At 36.7% G+C, this 18,070-nt stretch overlaps 1 protein-coding gene and 1 long non-coding RNA gene across 7 annotated transcripts in view; one reads left to right on the top strand and one right to left on the bottom strand.

Moving 5' to 3' along the window:
* Itfg1 (integrin alpha FG-GAP repeat containing 1) overlaps positions 1 to 18,070 on the top strand; it is a 286,118-nt gene that overhangs the window by 169,298 nt on the left and 98,750 nt on the right. For all 6 annotated transcript variants that reach the window (XM_087199355.1, XM_087199353.1, XM_004873895.4 and 3 more), the window contains 2 exons: positions 14,109 to 14,259; positions 16,168 to 16,276. In XM_087199355.1, coding sequence (XP_087055481.1) covers positions 14,109 to 14,259; positions 16,168 to 16,276 — 260 coding nt within the window. The remainder of the gene's footprint in view (positions 1 to 14,108; positions 14,260 to 16,167; positions 16,277 to 18,070) is intronic.
* LOC147821759 (uncharacterized) lies at positions 14,356 to 16,182 on the bottom strand. Its single transcript, XR_015446573.1, has 2 exons — positions 16,143 to 16,182; positions 14,356 to 14,681 (listed from the first exon to the last, which is right to left on the bottom strand). It is a non-coding gene; the product is annotated as an uncharacterized LOC147821759 (long non-coding RNA).

Below are 18,070 nucleotides of genomic sequence, written 5' to 3' on the forward strand. Positions count from 1 at the left end.
TATTGAGTGGAAGTGGAAAGAGCAGAGATCCTTCTCTTGTAGAAACAAGGATCATTCAGTTTTGCACCATTAGTATGATGTTCACTCTTGATCTTCTGTCGATCCCCTTTATAGTGTTGAGAAATTTCCTTCTCTTCTGCCTTCTGTTCCTAGTTTCCTAAGAGTTTGGGTCAGAAATGGTTGTGGTTTTGTCCAAAACTTTTTCTGTCTTTATTAAGGTGATTATATGGTTTTTGTTAAATTAATGAATCACACTGATTTATTTTCAAATATAAAAGCAATTTTAGGTCCCTACAATAAACCCAACTTGTTCATGACTTTTCTCTTTTTTATATTCCTGTAGTCTTCACTTTGTAAGGTACCATATGCACTGAAATATCTTTATTATCAGAACTATGTCTGTGTGGTTCTTTGGTAATCAAAAAGCAGAGGCACAATTTCAAAATGCACAAATTTCAGTGAGCACTGTACTCTGCAAATAATCTGACTTTACTCCTGAACTTTATTTATTTGAATTTTGTTTTAAAATTTTGCATCTGTGTTCATGAAGGAAATGAGTTTATAGTTTTCTTGATAGGTCTTTGCTTAATTTTGGTGTATAATGCTGGCTGCATGGATTGATTTGGGAAGTATGTCCACCTCATCTGTCTTCTGAAGGGTTTGTGCAGAACTGATTTTTTTTTTTCATGGGATATATATAGAATTCATCAATGAAATCATCTGGGTCTGGACTTTTCTCTTTTAGAAAGTGTTAAGCTACAGTTTTAATTTTTTCAAACTATTCTTGCATGAACTTTTGTATATTTTAACTTTCAAAGAATTTGCCCATTTCGCCTAACTTGAGGATTGTGTTAGCACAGTTTTTATAACATTCCCTTATTATCCTTTTACTATCACTAAAATAATTAGTGATGTCAACTCTTACCTTCCTGGTATTAGATCTTTGTATCCTTTCTTTAAAACAAGAATTATAGGGCCAGGGATTTACCTCAATGGTGCCGCTACCTGCCTCACAAGTGCAAGGTCCTGAGTTCAATATCCGGTACCAGAAAAATTTTTTAAATAAAAATAAAAAAAGAATTATATAGCTATTCTGAATGGAACATAATCAATTTTATTGTTCTTTGAAAAAAATAAAAAACAACTTGTGTTTTCATTGATCTCTATTTTCCTCCAGGTTATTTCCTCTTATGTTGTTTTCTTTATTCCTCAAGACATTTAATTTACTCTTATATTTCTAATTTCTTAAAATGGAACCTGAAGTCAATAATTTGAGATGTTTTCTTTATTAATATAGGTGCTTAGTGCTATAAATATCCCTTTAAATACTACTATAGTGGCATCCCACACATTTTCATGTGCATTGTCTTCATTTTCATTCAATTCAAAGTACTTTCTAATTTTGCTTTTACTCTTGGATTATTTGGTAGTGTTATATGTAATTTCCCAGTACTTGAAGATTTTCTAGATATCTTTGTTGCTACTTTCTAATTTAACTCCATTTTGACCAGGGAACTTATTTTAATCTATCAGGTATTAAAAGAAGCATATTGAAAGCTTTCACCAATATGTTAAATTATTTTTTTTACCTTGCATGTCATAGTTTTTATGCTATGTAATTTGAAACTATTATTATGTACATAAACATTTAGTGGAATTCACTCTTTTTTTAACGGTAAAACCTTGGTGTATGGGCCGGGGATTTAGCTCAGTGGTTTCGCTGCCTGCTGCACAAGCACAAGGACCCGAGTTCGATCCCCGGTACCCAAAAAAAAAAAGAAAAAAACAAAAAAACCTTGGTTTGTGAACATAGTTCATCCCAGAAACATGCTTGTAATCCAAAGCACTTGTATACCAAAGCAAATTTCCCCATAAGAAATAATGGAAACTCAGATTCATTCCACAACCCCAAAATATTCATATAAAAATTACAATGCTGTAATATAATAAAGAAAATACAAATATAAAGAAAAATTAATCTGCACTGTCACTAACAGAATCACTGCCATCTATTGGCTCAATGGAATCTTTTTCTTTTCGTGCAACTTTAACAAGGAATTTATCAAATAACACTTTCTTTTGCCTCCTTCTGAGAATTTCGCTGAAATGTGACACTGCATTGTCATTAAAAAAATTCAGCACCTGCACTGCTACAGCCTTATTTGGGTGGTGGTTTTCTACAAAATTTTGCACTATTTCCCACATTTTACACATCTCCCTAATCTCATTTGAAGAGAGGGATTCCTCTGCCTTTTTCTTCTCCTCTGTAGACAAGATCTCCTCCATAACCTCTTGTTGCTGGAAAATGATCACCCACAATCACGCAGCAAGAGAGAAAGAGGAAGAAGAGGAAGAGGGAGGGAAAGAAAGAAAAAACAACCATGGCTCAGTTGTGATCATGTGATGTACTCATATTGCAAGACGTCACTCATTTATCAAGTCAAAGTTTATTAAAAGTGTCTTCTGAAACACTCTCAGAACAAGTGTCTCACAATCCAAGGTTTTACTGTATTATGAAATCACTCTTTAGTCTGGTAGTTTCTTTGTATTATTAATATAGTCATTCTGATTTTCTAATTTGTCTTAACATGATATATCTTTTTTTAACAGTTGTAATTGCTTTATTAGGATGTGATCACTTACTGTGCAACTCACTCATTTAAAGTGTGTAACTCAACAGTTTTTAGAACATGCATGGAGTTATATAATAATCCTTAGACCATTTCATTATGTCATAAAGAAACCTTAACCCATTATACTCACACATTTGCCAATTCTGGACATTTTATATAACTAGAGTCATTCAACGTGTAGCCCTTCACTTAGCGTATTTTCAAGGTTTGTCCTTCTATCAGTATACAACATTTTCAATTCAAATAATATTCCATTGTATACCTATTCCACATTTTGTCTATCCATTCATCAACTGATGGGTATTTAGATGATTTCCACCTTTTTGCTCCAACAAATAGTGTTACTGTGAACATTCCTTCACACAAGTTTGTGTGTAGATGTGTATTTTATTTCTCTTACAATATGCCTATGAGTGGAATCTAGGGACCATGGTAACTCTGTGTTTAACCATTTGATTAATTGCCAGACTGTTTCTCAAAGCAGATGTACCATGATACAACCCTCCCAGCAATATAAGAGGATCCCAGTTTTTCTGTATTCACTCTAACACTTGCTGTTAGCTGTTTTGTTTGTTTGTTTCTAAGGCAAAGTCTTGCTATGTCACTCAGGCTTGCCCAAAACTCCTCAGCTCAAGAGATCCTTCTGACTCAGCCTCTCCAGTAGGTGAGATTACAGGCCTAACCACACCACCTGCTAGCTCTGTCTTTTTATTATAGCCATCCTCTTGGGTGTCAAGTGGTTTCTCACTGTGACTTTGATTTGGACTTCACTAATTGCTTGTTTGTTGAATATCTTTTTATGTACATATTGGACATTTATTTATTCCTTCAAGAAATCTTTTATTCAAGGACCCATAGTCCATTCTTAAAAGTGAGTTTTAAGTTTTTAAAATATATTCTAAATTCAGTTCTCTTATCAGAAACATGATTGCAATCGCTTCTTGGCCTTTTGGCTAAGATCAAGTGTGGAAACATGATTGTAAAATCTTTCTCACATTTTGGGTTGTATTTTTGCTTTCTTCATAGCCTTTTTCATTGCCTTTTATCATCATTTTACATGTTTTCTTTTTTTTTGTATTAAATTCTTTCATTGGTACATTGTAGGTATACAACACAATTACATTTCTCATTGGGAATTGTACCTTTATATAATGCATCTTGGTTCTTATTTTTTCCCCATTCCTAGCCCTCCCTTCACACCCTCCACCTTTCCCTATTTACAAAGACTTTATTTCCATTTTTTCCATTTCTCATCATTTTTTCCTTTCCCTTCTTTCTTTTCCCCTGTGCCTCCCACTACCCCTACCCCTTTGGACCTTTTCTTCCTATTTTACATTATCGATTATTCATTCTAATAACTGGTACATTTTAGTTATACAATATAATGACATTTATCATTGGAAGATTGCACCTTTACAGTCTCTCTTGGTTCTTGTTTTTCACCCTTGCCCAGCCCTCCCTTCAACCCCTCCAGCCCTCCCTATTTAAAAAAATTTTGTTCCTGTTTTTCCATTTTCTCATATTAATCCCATTCCCTTCTATCCTTTCCCTTAGCCCTCCCACTTCCTTACCCTTTGCCCCGTTTCTTCCTATTTCACATTACCTATTATACATTTAGTCCTTATTTACACTTTCAGTTTCTCACACCAGAGAAACTATTCGGTATTTACACGTGTGTACTATTTATTTCACTTAAGAGTATTGCCTCAATGTGCATCCACTTAGCTATAAATGTCTCTAATTTCTCATTTTTCATGGCTGAGTAGTACTCCATTTTATAAAAAAGAACACATTTTCTTTATCCAGTCTCCAGTTGATGGGCATTTGGGCTGTTTCCAAGTTTTAGTTATTACAAACTGCGCTGCTATGAACATGGGTGCACATATATCACTGTGGTATGATTCTTTTAATTCTTTGGGGAAGATCCCCAGCAGTGGAATACCAGGGTCAAATGGGACTTCCAGTCCTAGTTCTTTGAGGTATCTCCATACTGATTTCCACAGTGGTTGCATCAGTCTACACTCCCACCAGCAGTGGAGCAGGGTTCCTCTTTCCCCACAGCCCCGCCAGCATTTGTTATTGGTTGATTTCATGATAGCAGCCATTCTTTCTGGAGTGAAGTGTAATCTCAGCATTGTTTTCATTTGCATCTCTCGAATGACTAGTGACGTTGAACATTTTTTCACGTATTTATTTGCTGTTTCTACTTCTTTGTCTGAGAAATGTCTGTTCATTTCAGATGCCCATTTTTGGATTGGGTCTTTAAATTTGGGAGGTCTGATCTTTTTAAGTTCTTTATAGATTCGAGATAGTAGACCTTTGTCTGAGGAAGAGCAGGTGAAGATTTTTTCCCACATTGTGGATTGTCTTTTCACACTGCTAGTGGTTTCTCTTGCTGTGCAGAAGCTTTTTAATAAAAAGAGCTCCCATTTGTTGATTGTTTGTGCTAGTTCATGGGCAACTGAGGTTTTGTTCATAAAATCTTTTCCTACACCAAAGTCTTCAAGGGTTCTACCTAACCTCTGTTCCAACTGGTTCAGAGTTTCTATTTTAGTATTTAGATCTTTAATCCATTTTGATTTTAGTTTAGTGCATGGTGAGAGATACAGGTCTAGTTTTAATCTTTGACAAGTTGAAGCCCAATTTTTCCAGCACCATTTATTAAAGAGGCCATCTTTCCTCCAGTGAGGGTGTTTGGCTCCTTTGTCAAAGATGAGATGGCTGAGTGTGTCTGGCGTTGTTTCTGCATCTTCTAATCTGTTCCACTGGTCCTCAAGTCTGTTTCTTTGCCAGTACCATGCTGTTTTTATCACAGTAGCTTTGTAGTAGAGTTGCAGGTTGGGGATTGTGATACCCCCTGCCATGTCTCTGTTACCTAGATTTGCTTTTGCTATTCTGGGTCTCTTCTTGTTCCAAATGAATTTTTGGATTGTTTTCTCAAGGTCTATGAAGTATGCTGCTGCGATCTCAATTGGGATTGCATTAAATCTATATAGCAGTTTTGGAAGTATGGCCATTTTCACTATATTAATCCTTCCTACCCAGGAGCAGGGGATGTCTGTCCATTTTCTGATATCTTCAATCTCTCTTTTCAGAGTGCCATAGTTTTCAGAGAAGAGGTCTCTGATTTCTTTCGTTAGGATGATTCCTAGGTATTTCAGTTTTTTGGATGCTATTGTGAAAGGAATTATTTGCCCTATTTCTCTCTCAGTGAGTCTGTCATTGGTGTAGAGGAAAGCTATTGATTTTTGTGGGTTGACCTTGTAACCAGCTACTTGACTGAATTTGGTTATTAAGTCTAGAAGACTTTTGGTGGAGTTCTTGGGGTCTTCTATATAGAGTATCATGTCATCTGCAAATAATGACAATTTGACTTCTTCATTTCCTATCTTTATTCCTTTTGTTTCTTTCTCTTGTCTAATTGCCGTGGCTAATGTTTCCAGAACTGTATTGAACAAGAGTGGTGACAGTGGACATCCTTGTCTTGTTCCTGATTTTAGTGTGAAGGATTTCAGTTCTTAACCATTTAGTATGATATTGGCTGTTGGTTTTTCATAGATGGCTTCTATCAGTTTGAGTTAGAGGCCATCTATTCCAATTTCTTGTAGGGTTTTTATCATAAATGCACGTTGGATTTTGTCAAACGCTTTTTCTCCATCTATGGAGATAATCATATGGTTTTTGTCCTTGACTCTATTGATATAGTGTATTACATTAATTGATTTTCGTATATTAACCCTTGCCTGCATCCCTGGGATGCATCCCACTTGATCAGGGTGTATGATCTTCTTGATGATCTTCTGCATTCTGTTTGCCATTATCTTATTAAGGATTTTTGCATCTATGTTCATTAGTGAGATTGGCCTATAGTTCTCTTTTTCAGTTGGGTCTTTCTCTGCTTTGGGGATCAAGGTGATGCTTCCTTCCAGGAATGAATTTGCGAGTATTGCTTCCCTTTCGATTTCATTGAAGATTTTAAACACTAGTGGCAGCAGTTCCTCTCTAAATGTCTTGTAGAATTCAGCAGTGAATTCATCAGGGCCCGGGCTTTTCTTAGTTGGTAAGTTTTTAATTACATTTTCCATTTCATTGGTTGATATTGGGTTGTTCAGAATTTTTAGGTCTTCTTCATTCAACTTTGGTAATTCATATGTATCTAGGAATCTGTCCATTTCTTCTGTGTTGTCCATCTTATTGGCGTATAGGTTCTGGAAGTAGGTATTAATGATCCTCTGGATTTCTGCTGAGTCTGTTGTAGTTTCACCCTTTTCATTCCTAATTGCATGGATTTGGGCCTTTTCTTTCCTTTTTCTGACAAAGTTGACTAAAAGTTTATCAATTTTGTTGATTCTTTCGAAGAACCAACTCTTGGCTTCATTGATTTTTTTGTATCGTTCTCTTAGTCTCCATTGCATTGATTTCTCCTCTGATCTTTATAATTTACTCCCTTGTATGAGCTTTGGGGTTGTCCTGCTCTTCTTTTTCTAGAAGCTTGAGGTTCAGCATCAGGTTGTTTAATTGGGCTCCTTCTGTTTCCCTAATATGCATATTCACTGCTATGAATTTCCCTCGTAAGACTGCTTTCATTGTGTCCCATAGATTCCAATATGTTGTACTGTCATTGTCATTTAATTGAAGGAACTGTCTGATTTCTTCCTTAATTTCCTCTGTGACCCATTGGTTATTCAGAAATGTGTTGTTCAATTTCCATGTGTTAATGAAATTTTTTGAGTTTCTTTTGCTATGGATCTCCAATTTCATTGCACTATGATCTGATAATTTACAGGGGATAACTTCAATTCCTTTGCACTTACTTAAACATGTTCTATGTGTGAGTATGTGGTCTATTTTGGAGAATGACCCATGTGCAGCTGAGAAGAATGTGTATTCTGATTTTGTGGGGTGGAAGACTCTGTAAACATCTGTTAAGTTCATTTGTTCAAGAGTTCGATTGAGTTCTAGTATTTCATTACTTATTTTTAGTCTAGTTGATCTATCTATTTGTGACAGTGGGGTGTTGAGGTCCCCCACTACAATTGTATTAGTGAATATATGGCTTTTCCTGTCCGTTAGTATTTGTTTTATATAGTTGGGTGCACTAGTGTTTGATGCATAGATATTTATGACTGTCATCTCTTCCTCTTGGATTCTTCCCTTTACAAGGATGTAGTGTCCTTCTTCATCTCTCTTAATCAGTGTTGGTTTGAAATCTACTTGATCTGCCAAGAGGATAGCTACTCCTGCTTTTTTTCGGGTTCCTGTTGCATGCAGTATTGTTTTCTACCCTTTCACTTTCAGTCTATGAGTTTCCTTTTAAATTAAGTGTTTTTCTTGTATGCAGCATATTGTTGGATTTTGCTTCTTGACCCATTCTGCCAGTCTATTTCTTTTGATTGGTGAATTGAGACCATTAACATTGATGGTTATAACTGAAACGTATTGACTTGTCATTGCCATGACTTTTTCTTTTTGTTGGGTTCTCCCCCTTTACATTTAATTTCTTCTCATGCCAGGTGGGTTCATTCTGCTTTGCTTCCTGGGGTTGTGATCCTCAATGTCGGTTCCTAGGCTATTGTGTAAAATTCTTTGGAGTGCTGGTTTAGTATTCACAAAGTTCCTAAGGTGCTCTTTGTCATGAAAGTATCTTATTTTTCCATCCATTTTGAAAGATAATTTTGCAGGGTCCATCAATCTGGGTTGGAGGCTGTTTTCTTTTAGGGCTTGGAATATGTCACTCCAAGCTCTTCTTGCCTTGATGGTTTGTGTTGAGAAGTCTGCTGTGATTCTGATGGGCTTTCCTTTGTATGTGATTTGTTTCTTTTCTCTGACTGCTTAGAGAACTTTGTTCTTCTGTTGTGTTTCTGGAATCTTAACAATTATATGCCTATGTGTAGATGTTTTTTGATCAAGGCTATTTGGATTTCTATATGCCTCACTTATCTGTATGTCAAGCTCTTTTCCCCTGCTTGGGAAGTTTTCTGCCATTATTTCTGTGAAGAGATTTTTTTATGTCATCTGCACTCTCTCCTGTTTCTTCATTGAGCCCAATCAGTCTTATGTTATTCTTTTTTGCATCATCTAGCAGCTGCTGGATTGATTTCTCATGTTCCCTTATAATTTTGAAGCAGTTTTTCTTTTCCTGGTCAGTAATTGCAATCTTATCTTCTATATCTGAAATTCTGTCCTCACACTGCCTCATTCTGCTGTGTAGACTTTCAATGGAGTTTTTCATGTCCTGGAAATCTATTTGTATCTGTTTTATGGATTCCATTTGTTTCTTATGTTGGGATTCCATCATGTTCCTGAGCTCCTCTCTAGATTTATTAATCATGTCTTGCACTAAGGGCACAATTTCTCCTGTTATCTGATAAATTAGTTCTGATTTCATTTTTTCCAGACCCCCTTTGGTTGCCAGTTCAGTGGGTCCAGGTGGTTGAGTATCAGAGGGTTCCATCTCATTTCCCTTTGGGGTTGCTGTAGGTGATGTGGAAGTCTGATTTTGAAACTTATTTATTTGTTTTCTCATTTCGACTGGGGCAGGGGGCTGTTAGCACCTGCACGGATTATCTCCTCTGAGCGGAGTCAGGTGGGACAGGGGCCGTGAGCAGCGGTAGGGATGGTGACCCAAAAGCCCTTTCCTGTGGGCTGGGAGCAGCCGTAGGGATGGTGGCCGGGAAACCCCTTCCTCTGGACCAGGAGCAGTGGGATGGTGGCTCAGAAGCCCCTCCCTCTGGGCCGGGAGCGGTGGTAGGGATGGTGGCCCGGAAGCCCCTTCCTCTGGGCCAGGAGCAGCAGGACAGAAGGTGGCCCAAAACCCTTTCCTCTGGGCTGGGAGCAGCGGGAGGGATGGTGACCGGGAAGCCCCTTCCTCTGAACCAGGAGCAGTGGGACGACGGCTCAGAAGCCCCTACCTCTGGGCCGGGAACAGTGGGACTCAGTACCTTGGTCTGGTGGTCTGGTGTCCTCTTCGCCTTGGTAATGTGGAATCAGGTGGCTGCCTGTCTGCAGTGGGGTGATTCGTCGTCTTCCGCGTGACTCAGGACCTCGCTAGGGCGTGCACAGACCTGCCTGTCTGCAGCGGGCTGATTCGGTGTCTTCCTTGTGACTCAGGACCTCTGTAGGGCGTGCACAGACCTGCCTGTCTGCAGCGGGCTTATTTGGCGTGTGTTCTGCGCGACTGGGGACCTCGGCAGGGTGTGGGCAGACCTGCCTTTCTGCAGTGGGGTGATTCGGCGTCTTCCACGTGACTCAGGACCTCGCTAGGGCGTGCACAGACCTGCCTGTCTGCAGCGGGCTGATTCGGTGTCTTCCGCGTGACTCAGGACCTCGCTAGGGCGTGCACAGACCTGCCTGTCTGTAGGGCGTGCACAGACCTGCCTGTCTGCAGCGCGCTGATTCGGCGTGTTCCGCGTGACTCAGGACCTCGGTAGGGCGTGCACAGACCTGCTTGTCTGCAGCGCGCTGATTCGGCGTGTTCCGCGTGACTCAGGACCTCGGTAGGGCGTGCACAGACCTGCTTGTCTGCAGTGGGCTGATTCGGCGTGTGTTCTGTGTGACTGGGGACCTTGGCAGGGTGTGGGCAGACCTGCCTGTCCGCAGCGGGGTGATTCGGAGTCTGCCGCGTGATTCAGGACCTCAGTAGGGCGTGCACAGACCTACCTGTCTGCAGCGGGCTGATTAGGCGTCTTCCGCGTGACTCATCTGTTTTTCTATTTAAGGTAGATTTCTTAGAGGTGGAATATAATTGAGTCTTAGTTTTTTAATCCAGTCTTATAATTTATAGCTTTTATTTGTGGATTTAAGCTATTTTTGTTTTGTGGCAGTATTGGTATAGTTAGATTTAAGTTGTCGATCTTGGTTTTTTTCTTTGATTTTTTTTTCCTCTTCATTTGAGATAGCTTAGTTTTTATAGGTTAGATCTTTAACTTTATCTTTTTAAAGTCCTAGAAGGAAAACTATTGCCATAAATGACTATATTAAATATTATAAATCTTTTAGTGAAGGATATGAACAAAATTTTAAGAAGAAAAAGGGAAGAAATATTTTCAACATATCAAAGTAATAATAGCAATGTAATAATAATAAATAATAATAGCAGTTATTAAAGGTGGTACTGTGCTATGTACCAGACACTATACTACACTTTACTGTGCATTTTCTTATTTAATCCTTACAGTGGTGATTTGAGGCAATGTACTATTATTATTCCCGTTTTACAAATAAGGATCTAAGAGTAACAGTCAGAGATCCAAAAATCAATAAGGAAAAGGATTTAAATGGCAATTCACAAAAGTATGAATAGCTAATAAATATAAAATAATACTTAGCTACAAATAGTCAGAAGAATGTGATCATATTTTTAAGTTATTCAACTGATAAGAGTAAGAAGCCATACCAATAGTATTGGCAAGATATGAAATACACACTGCTGGAAGTGTAAATTAGTATATTTCTAAAGGACCATTTAGCTTTACCTGTTAACATTTAAAATATGTATATCCTTTGGCCCAGTGGCTATCATCTAGAAATCCTTCTACCAGTTCCCAAAGAAAAATAACTTCCACGAATGTGTGTGTGCATGCATGTATGTGATGGAGAGCAGTTGGCAGCAACTTGCCCATCAATAACAGAATGTTAAAATGAATTACCTCTTAGTCGTGGGCTTTGGAAAGAACAAGCCTAGAGAAATACACAATTTGATGGGCTACTGGTGAGAGATAAAAGATGATGCAACTTAGATATCAAAAATCTTCAATCTGACAGTATGTCTTTTATTCATGAATATTGTTATTTAGTGGAAAAAATAGTCACAGAAAAATGTGTATACCTCAACTCCATTTAGTTTGGGGTTTTTTTTTTGTTTTTTAAGGATATATGTACTTACATATTTGTATGTGTCTAGAAGATTTAGAAAGATACACAGAAAATTGTTAACAATAATTATTCCTGAAAAGGAAAGATTTTGACTTTTGAAAAACATGTCTATTGAATTTTACAGTAGTTTTTGTTTTGATATGAAAAGAAAATTTAAAGATTCATTAATTCTAATTTTCAAGAATATAGAGAAAGTGATTCAAAAGAAGCAAATACATTCTTTCCAAGAGTTTCAAAATAAAATGTATCAAGGTTTTTCCCTCTTGAGCTTAAATCAGATTTTATTTTTAAAGGTAAAATGCTGAGTTCTGCCTTTAGAATTCAGTGTAATTTAAAAGATTGAACTTTTACACATCCCAAGTTCCACAGTACAAGACAAAGGCAGTTAGTGATCCCAAAGACATTTATAATTTTTATAAACATTTATCAAAAATTGAAAATGAATATTTTTCAGTACTAGGGATTGAACCCAGGGTTGCTCTACTACTGAGCTACATCCCCACCCTTTTTATTTTTTACTGTGAAACAGGGTCATACTAAGTTGTCCAGGCTGGCCTAGAACTAACAATTCTGCCTCATCCTCCCAAGTAGCAGAGATTGTGGAGATGTGCTACTGTGCCTAACCTAAAAATGACATTATGCAACTACAGTAAAGGTTTTGTTTTAGGTTACTGTTGTATATTTGAAATTGTGACCAGTGTTATAATCATGAAATCTATGCAGTGGCTTTGAAAAGAGAAACAGGGTAGATGCTCACTCAGAAGGCTGCCAAGTAGGGTACATTGGTCATAGAATATGGAAGAAAGCCTGCTTGTATCACATGTTCTCATATTTTAATATGATCTAATAACAAACTAGAGTATGGTTCATCTCTATAAAGTTTCTAGTAAAATTGTCTTAAAAGTTAGAATAGGTAATTTACCAGAAAAAATATTATAAATTAGAATTAAAAAACAATTGTTGGAGAAAAAAACCAAGAAATTATTTATTCTTTCTAGTGGAGGAATACTATTACATGTTAGGTCTTGAACAAACGCAACCTAAAATTTTCCCAGTAAATGTTGTAGTCTGAGATTTTTTTTTCATTAAAGAATTATTTTGGCCAGTGTTCCTATTGGAATATTTATCTGAAAAAAATAAGCCAATCATGCATTATTGCATCATGCATGAATATTTTGTACCTAGGTCTCCAATCTGTGTTAAACATTTAGAAATTTTCCTTTCTTATAATTGAGACTGTTTCTCTTTTCCTAATAACCCAGACACAGATTAAGATTTTTACTAAACACAAGGAGTCTGTCTTTACATATTTAATTAAAGTAATTAGAAAAGTTGAACAATAATAAAATTTAACCCCTATAAACTAGTAGTCTATTATTTTCTATGGACATAGTATGAAGTGAAGGAACGTATGTATATATGTATATGCATGTATGTGCATATGTTTATGTACATATATATGGAAGATGCTTATAAAAGTCATTTTATATGTGTGTATGCATATATACATACTATGTATATGGGGAATGGCTATAAAAGCTATTACTATATTTGTGTGTACATATATACATATACATGTGTTTGTATACATATTATATATGGAAAATGACTACAAATAAGAGCCATTACATAAGATCATAGTTTACAAAGTTACTTTTATAGCTAAAGTAAATATTTTTACTTGGCATTGTATTGCACTTCATAATAGGAATGATGGTAATATGTACTACTTTTGCTAAAGGCTAACCAAGAATTGTCCCAAGTACTACACTTTTCTGTTTCATATTTTGTTTTATTTTTGTAATAGTCTCATGCTGTAAAAACTTTTCTTACTGAGTTTACAAAGGAGGATCTTGTTCTTAGGTTAAATAACTTATTCAGGGTCATTTATCTGCTAAACAACAGAGCCAGGATTTGAATCCAATAATCTAAGCTAATGACTACTCTGTCCGTAGTGTAAAATTTAAGAGAAAGGACTCCATAGCTGTTCTGTTATCTGAGAGATTTTGAGCAGTATAGTAGACCCATCTGGATGTTTCCCTGGATATATGCTGTAAATAACAAGAGGCAGATGAATCTTCCCTTAACCTAACTAACCTAAGTTGTTCGTATGTCAGGCCAGTCATAACTTGAGGGTCCACTGTATCTACCTTACTATGTGTTGGAGTAGGTGAAATTCTGCTGTTGTAGATTCGTTACTTTGAGTTTACAGTCTTGGGGGTATCAGGAGTTTCCAGTTAAAATTCAAATACTCATTGAGTAGTAATACACATCTACAGGTCAAGGAATGAAATAATGGGACACAGGGTCTGTGACTGTGGAGTAAGAAAGGAAGAAGGAGGGATAGATTTAGAAATTCCATTTAAAGAGGGAAGAGGCCAACAGCTAGCTGAATGGCCTCAGAAAATCAGAGGATTTTTGCCAGAGGTTGAGAAAACATAGCAAATAACTTTTTCTTAAATAACTGTACAATAATCAAAAACTGAAGGAATTTTTCTAATCTTCATTTCCCATCTCCTTTGATTCTAGAAAACACAGCACAGCTGTTGGTGTATAGCATTGATATGTTGTATAATTAAGTGTCTTTTGTTTGTTATACAGCAACCAGCAGGCTTTTTTACTGGAGAATGTTCCTTGTAACAGTGCAAGCTGTGAGGGGGCTCATCGGATGTTTAAAGTCTACTGGGACCTGACAGACCTAAATCAAATCAGAGATGCTGTGGTTGCCACCTTTTTTGACATTTACGAAGATGTAAGTTCACAGTTATCCTGTGTGTTTGGGGTTTAATTGCCATCTACCTCATTTCACTTTACCTTCACCCTTTTTGATCAGAAAATATAGATGATATGAAAGCAAAGAATTTATTAAAGAAAGGCCTTTGGAAGTTATATAGTAGAGGGAGAAAAAATTGACAGATTGCTATAATCAAATAGGAAAATGCCCTTTTCTCATTTTGTGCTCATTGGGATTAAACTTCCAAAGAATGCTTTCACACTGATGAATCCATAGAAGCAGAGTCAAGGGAGAGCAGACTTAAGCCTGAGAAGATCACAGAAGGATGAACTCCATGCTCAATCTTCTTTTTGTGGTGGAAGTAGCACCTATTGCTGCAAATCCTTGTAATTCTCTTTGATTGCCAGGTGACCTTGTGAAAGGCTTTCCAGTTTCCCCTCCTGAAAAGAAAAGTCAGATTACTGCTCAGAAAAATAATGAATTTTGAAGAAAAACAATTAAATAACAGTTAATGTATCCAAGTATATCCTTGCAAAATCATTCATTTTAAAAGTTAAATTCCCATCAGGACAGTTATGTCTCCATTAGCCCAGTTTGGGGTTTTATTTTGTTCTTTTATAAGAGGCTTATTCTCAATTACAAATTATACAAATCTTTGTTTTCCTGTTTGTCCAACTACCAAATCTTATTTCAGTTTACAGTAGCAGTTTCCAAGCAAAAAAGTAATTGACAGAAATATTACAAAGGAGAAGACAATCAAGAGAATTGACTACACATTAATTTTTAATTCTGTACATCAAAAATACTATAAAAGAGGGGCTGGGGATTTAGCTCAGTGGTTCCGGTGCCTGCCTCGCAAGCACAAGGATCCGAGTTCAATCCCTGGTACCAAAAAAAAAAAAAAAATTATAAAAGAAATTTTAAGTTGTTTTTAAATTGGGGAAATAATTTTGCTATGAATGAGTCAAATAATTAATAACCTTACTATAAAAAAATTCATACAAATGGATACATTGCAAAAAAAAAAAAGACTCTGGAAAAGTAGAACACAGTCAACTTACAGGGAAAACTGTACATGAATATATGATAAATAGCCAGCCCCTTGAGGAGAGCCGAAGGAATGCCACTGTAAATGAGCCCTCATTCTTTTCTTCAATAAAATTACCAAAGCGTCCCCTTTTAGTCAAGAAAAAAAAAATAGTACACAGTGATGGCAGGAGCAAATGAAAAGGTCTGTCCTCTCTTTCTCTTATGGCTGGAAAGGATCTGGCAACCCCTGTAACAGATACTTTAAGATGTATGCAAAAACGTGAAAAAGAAAAAATAAAATGTATGCAAATATGGCCAGAAGGAAATATACCAAAATATTAACATTTATGTCCAAAGATAAAATTAAATGTTTTTCATCTGTTACTATTTAAAGTTGTGTATCTGTATATATATGTACTTTTTAATTTATTTTATACATCAGCTTGAGTAAATAAGATTTATACTTAAATGGTAAAACATGCTGTTTGTCACTATGACAGAATACCTGTGATAATCAGTTTAAAGGCATAAAAGTTTATTTTGGCCTTAATTTCAGAAGTTTGCCCCAGGGTTGTTCAGCTCATTGGGTTCTGCCTTGGTATTACAGCTCATCATAGCAGGAGCTAGTGATGGAGAAAGCCTGCTCACCTCAGGGCAACTGGGAAATAGAAAAGGAGAAAAAAGGGCCAGGGTCCCCATATCCCGGGGCCGCCCCAGGGCCCTCACTTCCTTCGAGGCCTCACCTCTTGAAAGTCCCACAGGCTGGCAACCAAGCTTTGAACACACAGGACTTTGGGAAATGCTTGTCTAACTAGCACTTGCCATATATTTTAATGGTCTTTTTCTTGATTCATCTAGTAGTTTGTTCTTACCATTCTTCTGTTGTTTTTTTTTCAGGGAATCTTGGACATTATAGTACTGAGTAAAGGATATACAAAAAATGATTTTGCCATCCATACACTAAAGAATAACTTTGAAGCAGATGCCTATTTTGTTAAAGTCATTGGTAAGTATTTTAAATATTAAAATTTAATATTTTATTAATATTCTGTTTGCCTCTCTCCCACACCCCACCCCAATATTCCAAAAGGCAAAGACAGACTCCTATGTAGTCTGTGTACAGCTGTCCAAATTCTGAAATCAGCTCTGGGATAACACCATATTATCTACACATAGGCCCCATTCACATTTCACTAGCTGTCCCAAAGTGAGTACCTTTTCGTTCTAGTCCAGGATTCTGCCCAGAATCCTGCTGCATCTCTCACGTGTTTTCAGACTTTTTCAATCTGAAACAATTCCTTAGTCTTTTTCTATTTTTCATGTACAGTGCTTAACAGTTTAAAAGAATGCAGCCATTGCACTCTCTGAGATAATCCTGTTTTCTCATGACCTGTCTCAGATAATGAATTCTTTGCAGAAATTCTATTGCAAGGACTTCTCAGTCCATCATGTCATGACTGCAGGATGTTGACCTGCCTGTCTCACCGCTCTGACATTAATATTTTTCTCTTGCTTGTGTCAATGACTGCCAGATTTATCCATCCTAAATTCACTGTTTTCTCTTGTTAATTATTTAGGATTTTTAAAGACATATTCGGTTATATTTAAATACACATTTCTCATCAGTTCTCAACCTGCTACCCTTAGAGTTCATTAATAGCTCCTGCCTGAATCAACCTTCATTTGTCAAATAGTGATTCTCTTTTCCCATCATTCCATCTATATTTATAAGATAGCCTTTCTACTATTCATCTTATACCTCCCTTGACCCAAATCCTGAATCAGACATTTTTCCATTTAGTCTTGTTCCGTTTGATAGAGCATGCATGTAAAAGGCACATTCTGGATGTTCAGTGTGCTCGTGCTAGTGAGTTGTCACTTCCAATTTTTCTGTGGGCAGCAGAAGTAAAAAATCACAAGTATGGCTTCACAGACAGACAAATATGCACCTTTGTAACTATTTTCACATATTTTATATGTACTATAAAAGTACATCCATTTCTGATCCAACACAGTACTCGAAAGTTCTTTCTACTCTCTTCTTTGTCTGTAGATATCTTTTCTAAGAGTGAGAATTGTTCTGATGTTCCTCAGTGTGTTGTTTTTTTACTGTAAACAAATCACAGCCATGCAGGCATCTCCTCCCTCGACATCTGTGTTCATCATAAACATGGCTTGTAATTCCCAGCACCGTAGGAGGCTGAGACAGGACGCTTGCAGGTTTAAGCTCAGTCTGCACAACTTAGTGACTTAGGAAGACCCTGTTTCAAATTTTTTAAAAGGGGGGGAGGTTTGGGGGCTTGGGAATGTAGCTCAATGTGAAGACCCTGGGTTCAATCCCTAGTACTACCATCCAAAGAAGCAACCTTCCTTTATTCATTTATTTTTTATAGATACCTTAAAATTTTTCTGCATAGACAACTGTCATCTGCAAGGAGGAACGGTATTCTTTCTCATCTCTGCCATTTTATATCATCTTTTCTTATACTAGCTAGAAAGAAAGTTAACTGCAGGCATCCTTACCTTGTTTCCAGTCCTAAGGTGCAAAAATTAAAGTAAGGAGAAGGCATTCTATCTTTCTCCATTAAGTATACTACATACAGGGGTTTTCTTTTTTTGCCCTGTTACCATATTAAAGAAGTTCATTCTATTCCTGGTTTACTGACAGTTTTACTATGAGTTAGTGTTAGAAGATGACTTTTTTTGTTACCTTTATTATCTTCCATCACTTTGTTTATCAATGAAATGTAACATGTACTTTGTAGGAATATTTATTACAATTTTTAAATGAGCATACAAA

This window comes from Heterocephalus glaber, unplaced genomic scaffold (genome assembly GCF_053883595.1).
Source record: "Heterocephalus glaber isolate CG9 unplaced genomic scaffold, H.glaber_assembly_v1.0 deba00001707, whole genome shotgun sequence".
In the NCBI taxonomy this organism is placed as follows: Eukaryota; Metazoa; Chordata; class Mammalia; order Rodentia; family Bathyergidae; genus Heterocephalus; species Heterocephalus glaber.